This window comes from Monodelphis domestica, chromosome 5 (genome assembly GCF_027887165.1).
Source record: "Monodelphis domestica isolate mMonDom1 chromosome 5, mMonDom1.pri, whole genome shotgun sequence".
Taxonomy (NCBI): Eukaryota; Metazoa; Chordata; class Mammalia; order Didelphimorphia; family Didelphidae; genus Monodelphis; species Monodelphis domestica.
The window spans coordinates 313246290-313266473 of NC_077231.1; the positions used below are offsets into that span (position 1 = coordinate 313246290).

Sequence of the window (20184 nt, forward strand, 5' to 3'; positions counted from 1 at the left end):
AAAGCTGTCAATGCCCCAGACAACTTTGTAAAGTGATGAATTAGAGCTACATGGACACTCTGCCTTGGTAGAAGAAGTTTCTACTCTGGGAAATCATAAAGCTAGACTAAATTAAAAAATACTCTGAAGCCTATACCAAAGCATTACTAGTCCCTCTCTGTCTAAGTCCTCATTGCCACCTGCCTGGCTATAGGAGTCTCCTAAGAGCTCTTCCCACCTCCTAGGTTCTTCTTGCCTCTAATCCGTGGATTAATCCTCTCTTTACACAAGTCTAATCATAGCACCCCTTTCCCCCAAACCTTTGATGGCTCTCCATTCCCTGCTGGATCAAGCCTAAGTCTCAGCTCCTCTTTCCAGGCTTTCCTTGACCTGGCCCTATCTATCCCTTCTCTCTAGTCTCACCATGCCCTACCAGGCAAACAGGTGACCTGCTCTCTTCAAGGCATGAGCTGGAAGTTCTTACCTCTTAGGCCTTTGCTCACAGTCTTCCATATTCTTGGAATGTCCTCCCTTTGTCAGTGCTCCCCAACCCTATATCTCCACCTGCTGAAGTCCTCCCCAGGGACAGAAGCCTCCTCCTTGAAGCGTTCCTCAACTTGCCCAGTTCAATGTGTCCTTCCCTTCTCAGAGCTCAGCCAGCAGTCCAGGGAGCAATGAGGGCACCATGGAACATTGATGGATGTGTTGCATAAGCATTAACAATATTAAATGCGAAGTTCTTTAAGGTGAGGGATTATGTATTTCTTGGTCTGAATCTGCTTACCAGGAACAAAGACTAGCATTCTCCTAACTTGGGAGAATGAGGAAAGAAGTAGAAATAGTGCTTAGGAGGCCCTTAATAAATGCTAATTGATTGACTAATTAATATAGAAAAGGCTAGGAGAGCAGCTTGGAGGCACCTAGAGGGCTGGACTTGGAGTCAGGAAGATCTAAGTTCAAATCTTGCCTCAGAGCAGAGTGACCTTGGGTAAGTCCCTTTCCCTCTTTTTGCCTCAGTTTCCTCACCTGTAAAATGAGGGAGTTGGATGATGGCCACTAGGGTCCCTTCCAGCTCTAAATCTGTTGGTGGCTGAAGACATGGAGTCAGAGAGCTATGTTAAATCATTAGATTTGTCCCAGAGTGGAAAGTGATAAATCTCCTTACCAGGGAGGAGAGCAGGAATGGGGTCTCTCTAACTAGAGGTCTCCAAGCACAGACTGTATAAGTATGTGTCAGTCCTTTATGGAGATTTGTTTGGGGGGAATGGTTCCTTCTAATGCTGGGATTCTGTGATTATCCGAAGCTCTCCAGCTCAGCCTACAAAGCTTCTTTGAACCTTTCTCCCTTTCCCCCATGTAACAAGCAGCAAGCATGATCCTTTTCATTCTTCCTAACCCTGCAGTGGTGATTAGTGATTTTTTTTAATAGGTGCTGTTACAGGATAATTGCATTATCTCTAGCCACTGCTTTAAATCAGCGATCTAAAAATATCACTGGAATTGATACTTCTTCCTCCAGCGGGTTGGAGGGGAGACATCCACAGCGGCCATTGGCGGTGCTTACCTGCCTTGGGCTTACCTGGAAAATGAGGAGGAGTAGGCGTTGGTGGACGTGGCGAAGGCGGAGGGCACGGGCCAGGGACAACGGCTTGGATGGTCAGATTGAGCACGAAGCTTCCATTGAGGGTATAAGTGTGACTAAATGCAGAGCTGTTTGAAACAAATAAGCCACTGTTGTCTCCAAATTCCCACTTGTAGTAGATTGCCGAGGTGTTTAGGAAGTGGCCGGGGTCGTGAACGTGGACGTCAAACTTAATGGGAAGGTCCTTGATGAAGATGTCGTCGGAGGAATTGCGATCATTCTTCTGGGACATATTCACAAATACAGGAATTTCATCTGTAAGAAGGAAGTGAATAAAAACATGATCATTTGGTTTGAAGTAATAGTCTTGACGTTCCAAGGCACCAAAAATCGATGGCTGAAATATATTATATTGGATTTCCTATTCTCTTGAGTTTTTCTATAAACTAACATGACTGTGTTTTCTCTCTTCTCTTCCTTGGTTCACACCATTGACCATGTCTTAATGATGCCTCTCCAGCCTTGCCGAAATCTGTTCTAGGTTTCAAGGCACAGATCAAATGCCATCTCCTCCTTGGAGCCTTCCCTGATTTCCCAAGCCCCCTAGAAATTCCCGATTTCCTCTAACATTGAACTGGAATTTGGTTCTCTTTCAGCCTATTCTGTTCCATTCCATTCTATTCAATCCCATATTACAGCGGTCTTGCATTACATGCCAAATGTATGTGGCATATACCCCCTATGTAGTTGAAAGTTCTAAGAAGACTAGAATCCTCTTCAATCCCCTCTGCTCGCCTGGGCTAGACTCCTGGTACTAAGAGGGCCAAAGGCCCAGTTCACTCACCAGTGACTGTATATATGTCCCTAGTAGATGCCACCGGGATGTAGCTTCTGTGTCCTCTTCGGTATACAGTCACTTCCATGAGCTGGGGACCAACAGTCATGTTGGCTGTGTTTACAGAAACCACAGCTGAAGAACGTCCTAACTTTTGGAAATACTGGCCTATGAGAAAAGGCAAATTGCAGTTACCAGTTGTAGGGGGTCTAGTTCTAAAGAAGGGCCAGAGGAGTTGGAAGGGACTTTGGGCAAGTCATCTTAACCCGTCACCCCAAAAAAAGAAACCCTCCCCACTACAGCATGCCCAATAAGCGGTCATTCAGCCTTTTCTTGAAGACCTCCAGGGGGGTGGAGTTCACTACTTCCCTTTGGGTTAATCCTAATTGCTATAAAGTTAATGAACCCTGTATTCACCCCCTTCCAACTTCATTCTTTGCTTCTGGCTGTCCCTTGCTGTTGGAGATACCTTGTGTGAAGAGCGCAACCCTAACCTTTACACTTTAGAGAGGCTACAACTTAAATGCAGACCATACAAGTCAGCAAAAACAATTCCTTTGCAGACTGCTATCCAGTCAGACAATAACATGGATTTATCAGATTCCAGATGTGGATAGAGGTCATCCCACTGGCCTACAAAGGAAGATTATTTTCAAGTGAAGGCCTAAATAAGAAACTCAGTGGCTCCTCGGCACAGTGTCATTCTCTGCTCCCCTTGGGCAGAAGGGAGCTGTGGTGGAAAAAAGGAAGTAAAAATAATAGTCCAGTACTTGAAAGGTTCAGAAACACAAATTAGTAGCCGAAAGACTAGTGTATTACTAACAATGTGACTAGTTACTAAAGAAAAACTAGGCATGTTACAAGCACTGGTAGGAAAGCTCGATGATAGTTTGGCGTAAACGAGTTTAGACCAGAATCTTATACCATATACAATAATAAACTCCAAATGAACATGCAGATTGAATATTAAAAGTTACAACATTTTTAAAAAAGGGAAATGGAAGGAGCTACTTTTCACAACTCTGGGTAAAGGAAGAACTCTTAACTGTAGAAGACAAAAGAGATCATTTAGATAATACAACATTTAAGAAGCTTTTTCTGAACAAAATTATTGAAGATTGAATAAGAAGAGAAACCAGAGGAGGAAAATTTTTCATCAAATATTACTGGCAAAAGACTGACATCTAATATGCATAGAGAACTGGTTTAAAAAAAAGTCCAAGATCCATTTCCTCACAGATAAGTAGTCAAAAGGTGTGAGTTTTCAAAAGAAGAGTTGTAAGCTCAGTGACCATATGAAAACATGTTCCATGTCACAGAGAAGAGAGTACAAATGAAAATACCTCTGAGGCTTCCCCTCGCATCCTATGAATGAACAAAGAGAACATGAGATGGGAGCAGCCAGCACTGTGTGGGCTGTGGGGAGTCAGATCAACCTATGACAGAGCTGTGAATTTGTCCGATAGATCAAGGTATCAATTTCAGATTATGTGAGATCGTTCATACCTTTGGATCCAACAATCTTGACTACAGGACACATACCTCAAGGAGGTCCCATCCAGATACAACTGTCAACCAAAATATCCACACTGGCACTTTTGTGGTAGCAAAAAATAATCACCAAAACTGCTATACTACTGTAAAGGGATATCATGATGCACAAAGAAATGACCAATAGCATGAATTCAGAGAAATGTGGGAAGATTTGTACACATTGATGTGGAGTGGAAGAAGCAGGAGAAAATGAATAATGGTGTAAGAAGACAAGATTACTAAAAAAAGAAGCCAAACTCTGAGTAGTTGAAAAACTAGTAACAGTCTCATAAATGAGATTAATGATAGCAGTTATGTAGTGCTTACTATGGGTCAGGCACTGTGCTGTTATCTCATTGGTTCCTCACAACAAGCTTGGGAGATAAGTGTTATTATTATCCCCATTTTCTAGATGAGGAAAATGAGGTAAATTTGAGTTAAGGGACTTGCCCAAAATTACACAGCTAGTAAGTGTCTGAGGTCAGATTTGAACTGAGGTCTTCCCGATTCCAGGTTCAATACTCTCTCCATTGAGCCACTTACTTGCCCCAATGAAAAAGTGGCATAGTATAGAGTAATGGACCTGGAATCAAGAAGACTTAAGTCCAAATCCAGCTTTAGACACCTACTAGCTGGGTGATTCTGGACAAGTCACTGAACTCTAGCTACCTTAGTTTTCTCATCTATAAAAGGAGCTGGAGAAGGATATGGCAAACCACTCTAGTGCCCTTGCCAAGAACATCCCAAATGAGGTCACAAGAGACACGCACGACTAAACAACAAAATGAACTTTGGATTTCTTAGCGAGGCTCTGTGGGTTTGGATAAAATAAGAAGTGGATTATGGGATAATACAGGCAGCCCCTAACTTATCCATGGCTTGGATGAGAGGAGTCATAATAGTTACTCATTTTCCAATTACAAAGAGCTCTGTGTACATTCTAATTGGCCCCTCCCAAGAAGGAAGCCAGGCTAAAGACAGAAGTTAAGTGACCGAGTCTGAAGTTGGAATCTTCTTGTTCCAAATCCCAACCTCTTTCCATTCTGTCTGTCTTCAGGAAGGAGTAGGGATAACCCTGTGGAATGAGTGGATGGATGGGGACCAAGTGAGATCCTAGGCAGGATCTCCAATGGAGGGGACTGGGGAGAATAAAATGCCTATTGATTCCAGTTGAACTGAATACACTCATCTCATGAGGATAGACTCCATGTTCCAAATAAGGACTCTACTTCCAGGATAAGACAAAAAATAAAAATCGACAACCTCCAACCTAGCCGATGTAGTAGTTTAGTTACAAGAGACCTCAAAAGAGAGAAAGAGAACCATCATAGAGACTAGAGTCAGCCTCTGTCAGGAAGAGGTGGCCCCAAAGCATCCAGGGATCCATATTGGTCATAGGACCCTGGCTGAGTTACTTGACCACTTATTGGAATCCCAGGCACTTCTGAAGGTGCATAATCTATAGTTGTCAACCTTTTCTGGGGGGCTCGGGTGGTGGGAGAGATTTCTCACCTGGAGATGCCTACACTAGTGAAGTGCCAGGGCTAGGAGTGCTTCAATGAAAAGGGGTCACTTTGCACCATGTTTCCCTTTTCTGATTTATACCAGAGTTGTTGAGCACCATGCTGTTTAGTAAGACTAACCAAATAATCGTCGTTGATTGTAGTCAAAGGAAAGAATAACAGTCCTACCTGAAACCTCACAAGGGGACATGGAGAATTCTCCCCCATACCACAGAGCAATGTGGATGGGATGTGAGGGCGAAGAGGCAAGTCAGAGTCAGGGGACATCACCCCAGAAGGGACTTTGGATCATCTGGCCAAACCCCATCACCTTACATAAAAGGGAATGACAGCCCAAGGAGCTAAAGTCACGCAGGTCAAGGCCACCCAGCTAGGGAGTGACCAGCAGAGCTGGAGCTGTACCCCGGGGGTTTGGTCCCTCCTTCCAAAGCTTACAGAATTGAATAGAGCAGCAAATGTACCCCCTTTAGGCAAACAACTCTTAAATTCTGATAAGAAGAGAGAAGGATGTCAAAGTGCCTAACCACAACAATAATAATAATCATAATAAGCATTTGTAGAATATTTTAAGTTTGCAAAGCACTTTACATTGTGAGGCTAAATGGGCTCTTCTCCAAGTCCAGGAGCTGAGGATTTTTTCAGTTGTTACGTCTCACAGTAGTCTTGTACAAGTGATATTTGCTGTGCATGCTTCAGCCAAAGGATGGATAGATAGAAAAGCTATCGTAGCATCCTAGATTGGGAACTGGAAGGACCTTAGCATTCTCACTTATAGATGGGGAAAAGGAGACCCAGAAAAGCACAATGTCTTGTTTGGGGTTCCCCAGCAGTGGATATTTGAACCAAGACTCCCAGAAAAGGAAAAGATCACATAAAATACCAACCAAGTGTATGAAAGACATAAACAAAATTCTTCCTTTTCCATCCAGGATGACAAGGAAAGGGCTTCCCATCTGGAAACACATGATGGGCGCTTTTGTTAGGACACTTTCCCGAGTCTCTCTCCTCTGTCCACACAGTCCAGTTGTACACATAAGAATCCGGAGACCCGGCAGTGCCTACACAGAAAAAGGAATGGGTCAGAATCTATAGGGGCTGGGGGTGGGGAGGAACAGAGGGAGATGGGGGTTGACAGTAAGTTCCCTCACCCCCCACCCCCACTCCATTATAAATATAGAAGGACAGTTGAAAACCTGTAATTCTGGCTGGGCTCAGGCTAATTACCTAATGTGGCACTTATCTACTGATTGGTTCTCAAATCACCAGCCCATTCAAATCCAACTGATGGTTTTTTCATGAGAAGTTTTGTTAAAAAAAAAAATCACAAGGACTCTTTTGCATGTATGAAATTACTGACAGGAGTCTGGTTTCAGAACTAGTTAGTTGAGCTCAGCTTTAAATCAAGACTGTTGAGCAGGAGTGGGGGTCACAATGGCCCCCGCATTCTTCCTTGCCCATCTTCCAAGATCATTATCCCACTAAAAATAACAAATGGCCGAGCTCTCCTCTGACTTCCAACTCAGAGCCCGATACTGTGGCCGGGCCTCATTAGCCAGAAGACTTAAGTCTATTTATAAAACTAAATGAATAATGAGGGTCCCTAAATGTGCACTAATTAAGTCGCGCATCTAATTGTAGAGATTGTAAGCAAAGACCCTCATCTTGAAGAATAGAGCCATCTCATGGTACCCGGGCCCTAATTGGGACATGGTCAGGGATTATTCTTTATTGTTGTTCTTATCAAAGAGTAGCAAAAAGGATATTTTTCTATTTCTCAAAGGTTCTCTTAAATCTTAAATTCCATATTCAAGGCTATTCCACTCTGCATTCTTGACATCGATGAATGGCCAGTCATTTTCAGTTAATGTAATCTCTCCTTGAAATATGTTACTTAGAAGCAATAAGCTATGCGATGCCATTGTGCTTATTTGTTTTCTTTTTTGAAAAAGAAGGAATCCTATGAAATTCCAGGCACTTTTTAATACCAAGCAGCCTGTGCTTTCATTTCAGAAAGGGGGAAAATACAGTGGGAGAGAACGCAGATGAGGTCTGAGAAAGGGACGAGAAACAGTGGAATTCCCCAACTGGTCCTGCTAATTTCCCTTTTGCAAGCTTTCTTTGATTTACTAAAGAAGTTGATTAATTAGACTCCTAGTTCAGGGAATATGTCATCTTAACAGCATCCGCTAAGAAGATTCTTTTTTCTGTATTGATGTTAACATGCAAAAGAGAAGTAGCCTTGAGTCTGAAAGGAGTCCTGAATTGAGTCGTGTCTCTGACACATACTAGACTGGCTGGGTGACCCAGGGCAAGCCACTTAACCCCCCAGGTCCCCAGGCAGCTCTCTAAGTTAGAGACAGTTGCTGACCTACAGGAGGGCAGAAATTTTCCCTCCTAGGTTCTCCCACGAGGATAAAATCACAGGTCTAGATCAGAAAATGTTTTTGTACTTAAAATATTCTTTTTTTTTAATTAAAGAGATTGATTAATGAGATCTGTATTTCACCAAAAATCCATTCTTTTATTCTTCTTCTTTTTACTATTCTTCTCATTGTTTCTACTACTACGGGGGAAAAATCACAGGTCCAGATGAGAAATTATTTTTTTTTTAATTAAAGATGCTGAATAACTAAGCCTGTAGCTCACCAAATATCCATTTTTAATTATGATTATGACTATTATTTTTAGTATTATTATTACTATTACAGGATAAAATCACAGGTCCAGATTAGAAATGTGTTTTTAATTTTTAATTTTTCTTTGAATAAAGAGGTTGATTAGACATGTATTTCACCAAATATCCATTCTTTTAAAAATTATTACTATTATTATCTTCATTATTATTACTCCTACAGGATAAAATTATAGCTCCAGATCAGACATTTTTGTTATTTTTACATTGTTTCTTTGATTAGAGAGGTTGATTAATTTGATCTGTATCTCATAAAATAGACATCCTTTTGTTATTATTACTATTATTATTTTTATTAGCAGCAGTGCTACTATTATTATTATTACTATTACTACTCTGATTATTTTAACAACTTTAACTGCTATTACTAATATTATTGCTTCTCCTCCTCTGATTATTATAACGACTACATTATTTTTTAACTAATTTTTATTATTATCGGTCTAACAATTGCAACTGGAAACATTGCATTTGCTATAAAATGGGGTGGTCTCTTAGCTGCTTTAAATAAAGATAAAATGAAACAAATATCACAAGCCTTAACTGGGTCAGGCACATAGTAGGTGCTAAAGTGAATGAAATGAAAATCATTGGACCCATCTGTCAAATTGTCTGCTCTCTGAATAGCCCAAAGAGCTCAGATTCCCAGCACAAAAACTCCGTTGAGAACCAGCCTGGAGAGTTCCACTTGAGCCTAGGAAAAAGCCTGTACCTGACAATACAGCCTTTGTGAGACGGTTCTGCTCACCCAGATCCCTCTTAGAAGAACTCTTTTTTTTTTTTTTAAAGAAGAAACTAGATGGGGCCAGGCATCCACCCCAGTGTCACTCAGTTGGGGGCAGCTGTGCATTCAAACCAGAACCACAAACCTCTCCAAATCTCCATGGCTAAGATAGGATTTTTTTTCCCCTGGGCTACCCTGGCCTTTGTTAAGTTGGTTAACTTACTTATAATGGCCAAGTGAATGCCATTTAGGTCTGGGAAAAGTTTAGAAATTGAAGATTAAAGGAGGGATCTGTACAGTCATCTATCCCAACCCTATTTTTTTATGGATGAGAAAATGTATGAACTGAGAGAGGAAAGAATAAAACAGAAGAACCTCCAGGTAGAACGTGGGGTGGTACAGAACAAAGACTGGATCCAAGAACCTGGGTTCACATGCTGCACTGGCACTCATGACCCATGTCACCTTGAGCAAATCATTGAATTTGCCGTGGTCCTCAGTTTACTGGGCTGAAAAACAAGGGGGCCCACTAGATGGCTTCTGAGGTCTCTTCCAACTGGAAATCTATTCCCCTAGAGTGGCAGATTTGAACCCTGGTTTTCACACTTCACAAGCAGGTCCCTTTCTGTGTTCACAAGCTCCTGCTGGCTCCTTACCATTTTTGCAGCTCCCATCATAGATGATATTGCCACTCTCGTCTTCCTTCTGACATCTGGGGAACAGCAGGCTCACTACAAAGGTAATGTTGGATCCCACCAGAGCCGGGGAGTCACTAGTCAAGATTGCCTGCACCTGTCCTCCTGTGAAAGGAAAACAAAACTAGCCAAGTGCCCCGGGCTTGGCCCGCCCGCACCCCCGCACCCCCCCCCACACACACACCCTGTTTCTTTTCTCTGGGAGGGACCACATGAGCAACCTCTCAAGGACGGGGAATGGGCCTCCGATTTCACTGGGCAGAGGAGAAAACTCCCCTCACCAATGACCTGAAGGGGGCCAGGAGCTGAGCGCCTGGCCGAGGGGAGACCCGACAGGGCCAAACGGACTTCCTCCCTCCGTCCTTGGTCTCTCTTCTGGCTTGTAACAAATCGAATTCAGCAACTCCATGGCTCCTAACGGTTATTATAAACTCCCCCATCTCTCACAATGTGAACGCGCAGAACCTTGGGCTGGAGCCCTCCAGCTAATTCATCAGCTGTGAAGGTTCAGCCCAGGGCTCCCTTTGCGGTCCACACGCACCAGGGCAGTAATGGGGAATACTTGCGGGCTGTCTGAAGCCCCCCTCCCGCCTCCCACTGTTCAGCTTTTGTGCTCAATCTCGTCTCCATCTGGTCCCAGAATGACCAGTTTGTAAACCGTCATTCCCGACATCTTCCCCCCCTGGGGGTGGGGGGTGGGGATGGGGGCCGGCGGCTGCGGCTAAAAAGAAAGAGCCGCGGAGCTGGGGTGCGAGGCAGTGCTTCTTTTCAAAGAAAGCAAGCTGTAAGATCGGGGGTCTGACCAAATGCTAGGAAAGAATAACCGTGGTGATGCTTAGCGTTCTTTCGCTGAGCAGAAATCAATGCTCTGCAAAATCCAGGTAATGCTGGCATGTAATTACAGCTCTCTTAGGCAAATAACAGCAAAATGATGTGAAATAATATTCGATTCCATTATATTATATTCTGACATTTTATTGTTATTTTGGACTGAGCAGAAAGCAAAGTCCTGCAAAATCCAAATAATGTTGGCATATGATTCCAGCTATGTCATGAACAAAATTATATTTAGTTATTATTATTAATAATAATAGAGCAAAAAGCAAAGTCCTGCAAAATCCAAGTAATATTGGCATATGATTCTAGCTATGTCATATACAAATTATACTTAGTTATTAATAATAATATTAATAATAAAGAAAAAAGCAAAGTCCTGCAAAATCCAGGTAGTATTGGCATATGATTCCAGCTATATCATAAACAAAAGTATATTTAGTTATTATTATTACTAATAATAATAATAGAGCAAAAAACAAAGTCCTGCAAAATCCAGGTAATATTGGCACATGATTCTAGCTATGTCATATACAAATTATACTTAGTTATTATTATAAATAATAATATTAATAATAAAGCAAAAAACAAAGTCCTGCAAAATCCAGGCAATACTGGCATATGATTCCAGCTATATAATAAACAAAAGTATATTTAGTTATTATTAATAATAACAATAATAATAATCGAGCAAAAAACAAAGTCCTGCAAAATCCAGATAATATTGGCATATGATTCTAGCTATGTCATATACAAATTATACTTAGTTATTAATAATAATAATAGAGCAAAAAGCAAAGTCCTGCAAAATCCAAGTAATATTGGCATGATTCCAGCTATGTCATATACAAAATTATATTTGGTTATTAATAATAAGAATAGAGCAAAAAGCAAAATCCAGGTAATATTGGCATACAATTTTACCTCTATCATATACAAAATTATATTTAGTTATGAATAATAATAATAATAGAGCAAAAAGCAAAGTTCTGCAAAATCCAAGTAATATTGGCATGATTCCAGCTATGTCATATACAAAATTATATTTAGATAATTATAATAATAATAACAATAAAACAAAGTCCTGCAAAATCCAGGTAATATTGGCATATGATTCCAGCTATATCATAAACAAAATATATTTAGTTATTATTATTAATAATAATAGAGCAAAAAGTAAAGTCCTGTAAAATCCAGGTAATATTGGCATATGATTCCAGCTATGTCATATACAAATTATACTTAGTTATTATAAATAATAATAATATTAATAATAAAGCAAAAAGCAAAGTCCTGCAAAATCTAAGTAATATTGGCATGATTCCAGCTATGTCATATACAAAATTATATTTAGTTAATAATAATAATAAAGCAAAAAGCAAAGTTCTGCAAAATCCAGGTAATATTGACATATGATTCCAGCTATATCATAAACAAAATTATGTTTAGTTATTATTATTATTAATAATAGAGCAAAAAGCAAAGTTCTGCAAAATCCAAGTAATATTGGCATGATTCCAGCTATATCATAAACAAAATTATATTTAGTGATTAATAATAATAAAGCAAAATCCAGATAATACTGATTATATGTGATTACAGGTTTGTCATAAGCAAAATAATATTTTATTAGAGTGTCATCATCATATTGTTATTGCTGACCAGAAGGCAAAGTCCTGTAAAATTCAAGTAACAATATATATTATTATGGCTCCATCATAGGCAAAATGATATTTTGTTATTAATAATAATTAATTATTCAGCAAAAAGCAAAATTCTGTAAAATCCAAGTAATACAAATAGGCAGTTGCAACTCTATCATATGCAAAATAACAATGATAACATATAATATGATACCATATTGTATTCTATAGTAATAATGACAATTATTATTATTATTATTTTTGCTGAACAGAAAGCAAAGTCCTACAAAATCCCAGGATGTGATTACAGTTCTGTCATAGGAAAAATAATATTTTATATCAAGATTATTATGCAGAAAGCAAAGTCCTGAAAAATCAGGTAACTTTGGTATATAATTTTAGAAATGACACATGCAAGATATTTATCATCATCATCATCATCATCATCATTATTCTTTTTAAGCAGAAAGCAAATTCTACAAAATTCAGGCAGTGCTATATGAGCCTACAGCTCTGCCTGCACCTTTTGTTATTGTTAACAAAACCCTAGTATTATTAATATGATATAAAATAGTGTAGAAAATAATATTTGTTATAATTATTAATAATAATTATTATTACTGAACAAGACACAAAATCCTTCAAAATCTAGGTAATATTGGTATGAAATTACAGCTCTGTCATATTCAAAATAGCAATAATATTATAATTTGAGATGATATAAAATAATATAATAATAACTATTGCTTTTGATGAGCAGGCTGCAAAGTCCTACAAAATGAAGGTAATATTGGCATGTGTTTACAGCTCTGTTATATGCAAAATAATATTTTATTAGATCATAATTATCACTATTATTATTGTTATTATTGCTGAGCAGAAAGCGAAGTCCTGCAAAATCCAGGTAGCACTGCTCTGTAATTACAACAGTCACACACAAAATAACAATAATAACATAATATAATTTATCACATTATATTTTGTTATGTTCTAATAATCACTATTATTTTTGCTGAACAGAAAACAAAGTCCTGCAAAATCCAAGTAATACTGGTGTGTGGTTACAGTTCTGCCTTTTGGGTTATGGTGGCAGCAGTGGACCCGGAATAGACCGAGTCCTCCTTTTTATTTTCCTGGAACACTTCGGCTGTGTGGCCCCCTCACTACCTTTCCAGCAGTTTTTCCACTGGGAGTCCCCCTCTTTCCAGACAGGGTAGAGCTTTTCATTCCATATGTTCTGGTCGGGAGACCAGCCGTGGAGTCGGTCCTGGTGCCTAACGATAGGGGCAGCAGCTCCTCCGTGGCTCACCACATCTCGAAATCCTAAATTAAGATGGGGAAAAACAGAATATGGCTATTGGTCTCCATTCCACTCTGATGTCCAGAAAGGAAATTCTAAGTGAGTACAGGACACATTGAAATAAATTTTGACCTAATCTGCAAAGAGTAGAGAACACTCACCCATGGGCAACCTGGTTTATCAGGCAGATAGAGGAATAATAGCTTACTATTACTTAAGTCACTTCATCAATCAACAAGGATTTATGAGGTAATTCCTGGGTACCCGAAACTGTGCTAGATTTTGGGGTGGGAACCCAAGCACAAAGCCCCACTCCCTGCCCTCCAGGAGGATACATTTTATAGCTAGCTAGAATTTATAGGTTTTAAGATTTGAAAAGCACTTTACAAATATCTCATTTGATTTCATAACAACAGGTGTGATCATTTTCCCATTTTATAGATAAGGAAATTAAGGCAGGCAGAGGGCAAGTGACTTGTCCAGGGTTATCCAACTAGTAAATGTCTGAGGCTGAATCTGAACTTGGATCTTATTGACTCCAAGCCCAGCACTCTGTGCACAGGAGGGAGATGGAGGGTCACTTGTGAGGAATAACAAGAATGCTATTTTGGTGCTCAGAGAGGAGTAAAGTATAACAAGCCTGAAATCATAAGTAGAGCCAAGGGACAGAGGGCAAAAAGAAGAGTTTTTATATTCTCCTAGATTTCATAGGGAGCTCCTAGAGCTTATTAAGTAGGGGAGGGACAGACCTGCATTTTAGGAAAATCATTAATAGATGATAAAGAATCTAGTCATCTATTCTCTACCAAATTATGGAATCTTTTTAAAAATTAGAAAACCAAAAGAGCATGTTTCAAGCCATTTACACTATTCTCTTCCATTCCATTCTGTAAACATCTATTGACAACTCATCCCCTACCAGGTGCTGGATTGGTTCTGGGATACGAAGACAAAAGCAATTCAATCAGACGTGGCTCTCTGGGAGCTGACATCTCTTCATGTCTGCATGTGGGAGAACCCACATTTCCTGGCAGGTGTTTTGTTTCTCATTTACAAACCTTGGGAAATTGTTCCTTACAAAAACCACTCTCAGAACTGATAAGCTGGACAGGAGACAACAATCATTAGGAAGGACCAATATGGTTTCTGCCCTGAAACCAGCCATGACAGGCTGGCACAGTGGAAGATAGAAATAGGAAGACCAAGGACTCTGGCTCAAATTCTGTTTCTCCTGCTTGTATAATAATGCCTAGGATCTACATAATGCCTACTATGTGCCAGGCAGCATCCTTGGCACTTTACAACAATCATTCCATTGGATACCCACAACAACACTGGAAAGTAGGTGTTATTATTACTCCTCTTTCACAGTTGAGGAGACTGGGAGATAGAGAGTAAGTGACTTGCCCAGGGTCCTACAGTTAGTAAGGGTAAGGCTGGATTTGAACTTAGGTCTTCTCAGTTCTAGACCTAGCTTACTATCCATTGTGCTACCTACCTCTGTGATCTCAGGCAAGTCACTAAAACTCTCCCAAGTTTCTCTTTCCTCCTCTATAAAATGATGGGCTGGACCAGATGCTTTCTAGTTCAAAACACAGGATCCATTACTGACATTTGGGGTTGAGCACTGGGTACCCAGAGGGCATTGTGATTCCAGGATGTTCAGATCTCTTCAACATGGCCCTTTTCCCAATACTGTGGAACTACGGCACAGTCTGGGGCATGATGGCGGTCAGGGTCCCAAGGATTCATCCATACTTTTGACAGTCCCTTAACTTCAGTGCTCCAGGCAACTTTCTAAGTCTACTAGAACATAGAAGGTCCCCAAAGGATGGACCAAAACCATCTTTATTGTCCTTGGTACGGTAGAGTTATTTTCATATGTTACCCATAATCCACCACACTGTAAGTGCCTGAACCTACATCATTTATATCCTCTAGTCACTCTAAACCAATCAATCCATTGACAAAAAGAGCCCTTGGGCTAAGTGCCAGGGATAAGGAAAGAGGTAAAAGCAGCCCCTGCCCTCTTGAGGCTTCCCTTCTAATGGAGGAGAGGTCATATAAATAACTAGGCACTTAGGAAATACATACAGAATAGGTGGAAGGAAAACACTTCCTTCAGAAAATGAGATTTGAGCTGAATCTGGAAGGGAACCAGGGAAACGAAGAGGCAGAAGTGAGGAGGGAGAGTATCCCAGGTAAGGGACACAGCCAGGACAAAGGTCCTGAGGCAGACGATGAGGGTCATCTTCTAGAAACTGCACAAAAGCTGGTTGAGCTGGACGGATTGTAGATGGTGTGGAAGGAAGGAAGGAAAGTGTGGGAAGACTGCAAAGGTAGGAAGTGGCCAAGTGCAGAATCAATAGGAAATTTAGGACAGCCAAAATATTTTTTTACAGATCGTTTTGCTACCATTTTCCTTCCTTTCTTCTGTAGTCTCCCCTCACCTTGGACCAAAACAGCCAAAATTAAAATTGGGCAAAGTCCATGGACACAGCCAGCACATTGGACAGCACAGACCAAGCTCCTAATCTGTGGTCTCCATCACTCTGAGACGAGGAACGTGTTCCCAGTCAGTCCTCCAGGATTGGAATTCTCCATTATACTGTATATTGTTTGGGGAAGGACAGGGATGCTTCCTCTAAAGCTAGGACAGGCATTAGAGGAAAGGTATTCTAACTCCCTCATTTTATAGGGAAGAAACATGAAAGAGGTACTTAGTAAGTGGGAAAGATGAGATTTGAACCCAAGTCCTCTGACTCCAGATACGTCCCTTTCACTGCCTTTACACTGAACTCTAGGCTTCTCCTCGTCTGCTGAGGTAGTTATTGCCAGAATTGTTCTTGTGTTTTTTTTGTTTGTTTGTTTGTTTTTAAATTTACTGACTGTATGATCCTGGGCAAGTCCCTTAACACTCAGTTGCCTCAGTTTCCTCATCTGTAAAATGGGGATAACAACAGCACCAACCTCCCAAAGTTGTTGTGATGGTTAGATGAGATAATATTTGTAAAGTGCTCAGCACAGCCCCTTGTGTGTAGTAGGTGTTATATTAAATGTTGGCTATTCTTATTCTTATTAAAGCCAGAGTTTGAACCCAGATTTTCCAATGTTAAGTCCAGACATGAAGGCCTGGTGGAGGATCCCCAAAGGCTACCAGTGGTCATTCTCCTGTGGGTAGCTTCTCCTTCCACCCCCCAAATGAACAAACCCCACATCCATCCATTTCCAAGGCAAAGCCATGAAACTCTCTAGTGATCCCTAGCCCAGATGTGCTCCCCGAGGTAGCCCCAGCAGATAAGCAGATAGGAAGGCTGGGTGGGACGGGGCATCACCTGCCTGCCTACGCCCAGGGCAGGTCTGTGCCCACTGATCCTCTCCCAGTTACATACTCTAGGCTGGGGCTTAGGGCAGCTGGCCCCCATCATGCCCCGGAGCTGGGGTTGGGGCCCACCTGGAACTCTGCAGCCCAGCTGGAAAAAACATTTAGTGGTTCCCTGCCAGGACCAGGCAGGCTCAGACATCTGCCTCCCTTCCCCACCCCACCCATCGCCAGCCAGAGAAGCCGCCCCACACATGAGAAAGGGGCTTTTCTGGCTCAGGAGATCCTGGGAACTCGGGAGGACTTGTCAAATCTTTATCTCCACCCGCCCTCCCTCCACCGCTGGGCTTCCCAGAATCCCAGCTGCATTCCACTCCCATGTCAGAGCTGGAAGGGACCCTAGAAGCCACCCAAGTCAACCCCCTTTCTTGACAGTGGAGACCCAGAGAGCTTACAGGGGACTTGACGTCCAGTGAAGGAGAGAGGGTTTGGGGGATCAGAGGAGCTCCTGGAGCTTCAGACTTAAAGGTAGAAAGGACGTCCAGAGCCATCCCCAAAGTCCTCATTTTTTCATATGAAGAAACTGAGGCTCCAAAGGGCTAAGGGACTGGCCCAAGGTCACACCGCTAGTAAATGACAGAGTCCTTTGGCTTCATTCATGGATTGAGTGAAGGGTTCTGGGATGAGAGTCATGGAGAGGAATCTCTGAGATAAGACTGAGAAGCGCCTGGGCTTTGGCACTTTGCTCCAAGATACCTCCAAAAGGCCTTCTCTGAGCAAGGGTGGGTCACTGATAGAGGCATTCCTGGGGGGGAAAACGCTGAGATAGCTTCATGATCTGAGGGGTCCAGAAGCCCCCTGGCATGTGGGATTGTCGATGGACCCTGGAATCACTGAATCCCAGCTCCGAGGGATCCCAGAGTGTAGACTGCAGCCTAGCTTGGAAATTTGTCTTCTGTCTACTCTGGGTCTTATTTGCTGGTTGTCTCCCTCCCCCCATACAATTAGAATGTAAGCCCCTGGAGGGCAGGGGCTTTGTATCCTCAGGCACAAAGTCCCTAGAAAAGAGAAGACTAAATGTTTGAGTATTAATGGCAGCTAGGTGGCACAATGGATAGAGCCCTAGTTCTGGAGTCAGGAGGACCTGAGTTCAAATCTAACCTTAGACACATATATGATGTGATACTATATATATGTGTGTGTATGATAAATAATATAGTTCATACATGAGATGTTTTTATGGAGAAATATGTAATTTATATTTATAAGTAAAAAAGGGCAGCTAAGTAGCACAGGGGATATAGCATTTGATCTGGAATTAGGAAGACTCATCTTCATGAGTTCAAATCTAATCTTAGACACATCCTAACTGTGTGACCCTGGGCAAGTCACTTCACCTTGTTTGCCTCAGTTTCCTTATCTGTAAAATGAGCTGGAAAAGGTAATAGCCAACCACACCAGTGTCTTTGGGTTTATGAAGAGTCATATACAACTGTACAAAAACAATAAATTGATGGACCACAGGTTCAGAACCAGAAGAGGCTTCATTGAACTAAACTCTCATTTTATAGATGGGGAAACTGAGGCTTCTGGTGGTGAAAGACTTGTCCATGGTGACCCCAGAGAGCACCTAGCAGAGGCAGGAATGAAACCCAGGTCCCCTGTCTCCAAGTCCAGGGCTTACCCCACTAAACCCGACCACAATCAGAGGAAGACTTGACCAATTGTTCGCTGTCTCCCTTCCCCTTCCCCTGGCTGTCTCGGTTCAAGGACGGGGTTGAGGAGACCCTTTTCCCTCCATTCCTGATCTCCCTAGACCTGTAAACAAGGACCTGAGCCAACTCTGCAACAGCCCCACCCGAGGCAGCTAACAAGCTCCTGCAAATCTGGGGGGTGTGGGGGGAGGCGATGAAGCCAAGCAAGGAAGAGTTCAGAAACGCCCCTTCAGAGACAGCAGGATTAGTCCAGTGTGCGGCACGCGGTCCTCTGGCCCACACTCAGGCATCCGTTCACCTGAGATCCTGGTCTGCTCTGTGTGGCTCAGCCCCAGACCAATGGGCCCATCCAGCCCAGAGGAGATGGTGTCAGCAGCGCCAATGGGCCACCAATGGAAAGCAGCTGGGCGGGCATCCTCTGGCTGGACCAGTGAACACTGGGCAGTGGCTCCTGGGGCCAGGCACTAGACCAAGGGCCAGGGATGGAAATCCGGCCACCCAGCAGTCCTGCCCTCAAGGAGGGGCCACTTGAGTGCCAGATGAATCAGAGCATTACAATTTTCCTTCCCTTAAGCACAAATGGAAATGGTTATGCACACTCTTCTCTTGGCTCCAGGGTCCTCTTAGCCAGAGCCAGACAGGGAGAAGTTCTGACCCAGGAAAGCCCGGTGCCCTGGCCAGGGGGATTTCGTGCAGCCCCCAGCTCCAACCTGGGCCCATCCAGGAGGCCCCCCAGCCCGAGCCCCTCTTAGCTGTCAAGAGCAGAAGTAAATGGGGAGAAGGACTCACGTTTCGCAGCATCCAGGGGCAGACTGCCTGCCAACAGAAAGAGTCCCAGCAGAGAGCAGAGGCCTGCCATGATGGTGGGGGATGGAGCTCCTGGCTGGGGCCACCTCGCTGAGCTTGGCTTCCTGTTCTCTGGCCACTTGGGGAGAGCAGCAGGGATATTCTCCTGGGCCCAGCCAGGACCAGCTCCTCCTCTCCTTAATTAAAGAGGGCCTGGGGCACATCATGTGATGGGGCTAAGCTTAGTTGCCTGATCTGGTGTCTTCAATTCAACCCCTAGAACTCGTGCTTATGAGTCACCCCCTCTGGAGCCTTGGCTTCTTGGGTTATTGGATTTCCCATAAAAAGCCTCATCTTTTCAGACTTCATAGACACTTGGTTCTTCCATCCTTTTTCTAAGGCAACGTGGGATGGCTCAGAAGGTACAGGGGTTTGAGGTTCAGATTCTGTCTCCACTGCTATTGCCACTGGTGTACCTTGGCCAACTCTCTTGGGCTCCCTGGGCCTCAGTTTCCTCATCTGTAAAATGAAGGGGTTATACCAAGTGGCCTGGAAGATCCCCTCTAGCTCCAAATCTATGACCTTCCGTCTATTTTATGCTGCACACTTTGAAGGAATGACTTTCTAGATAAGAAGGCTTTTTAAAAAAGCATGTTCTACCATCTCTGATCAGAGGCAGAGCTGATACTACTGCGGCCTAATGATGGAATTTCCTCAAATCATGGCATTCTAGAAGCATGAAATCTTCTGGAGTTAGAAGGGACCTCCATTACCATTTAAACTCAATCTAGACCAGGAAAAGAATCTCCTCTCCAAGCCTTTGCACTTGGCATCTCCCACAACTGGAACTTCTTTCCTTCCTTCCTTCCTTCCTTCCTTCCTTCCTTCCTTCCTTCCTTCCTTCCTTCCTTCCTTCCTTCCTTCCTTCCTTCCTTCCTTCCTTCCTTCCTTCCTTCCTTCCTTCCTTCCTTCCTTCCTTCCCTCCTTCCTTCCTTCCTTCCTTCCTTCCTTCCTTCCTTCC

At 42.5% G+C, this 20184-nt stretch overlaps 1 protein-coding gene across 1 annotated transcript in view; it reads right to left on the bottom strand.

The window, feature by feature from the left end:
* GPNMB (glycoprotein nmb) overlaps positions 1-19351 on the bottom strand; it is a 32836-nt gene extending 13485 nt beyond the window's left edge. The window contains exons 1-6 of the mRNA XM_007505377.2: positions 19167-19351; positions 13208-13363; positions 9525-9668; positions 6337-6510; positions 2406-2564; positions 1559-1876 (exon numbers count right to left, since the gene is read on the bottom strand). Coding sequence (XP_007505439.2) covers positions 1559-1876; positions 2406-2564; positions 6337-6510; positions 9525-9668; positions 13208-13363; positions 19167-19236 — 1021 coding nt within the window. The 5' untranslated portion in view covers positions 19237-19351. The remainder of the gene's footprint in view (positions 1-1558; positions 1877-2405; positions 2565-6336; positions 6511-9524; positions 9669-13207; positions 13364-19166) is intronic.
* Positions 19352-20184: the final 833 nt, after the last annotated feature.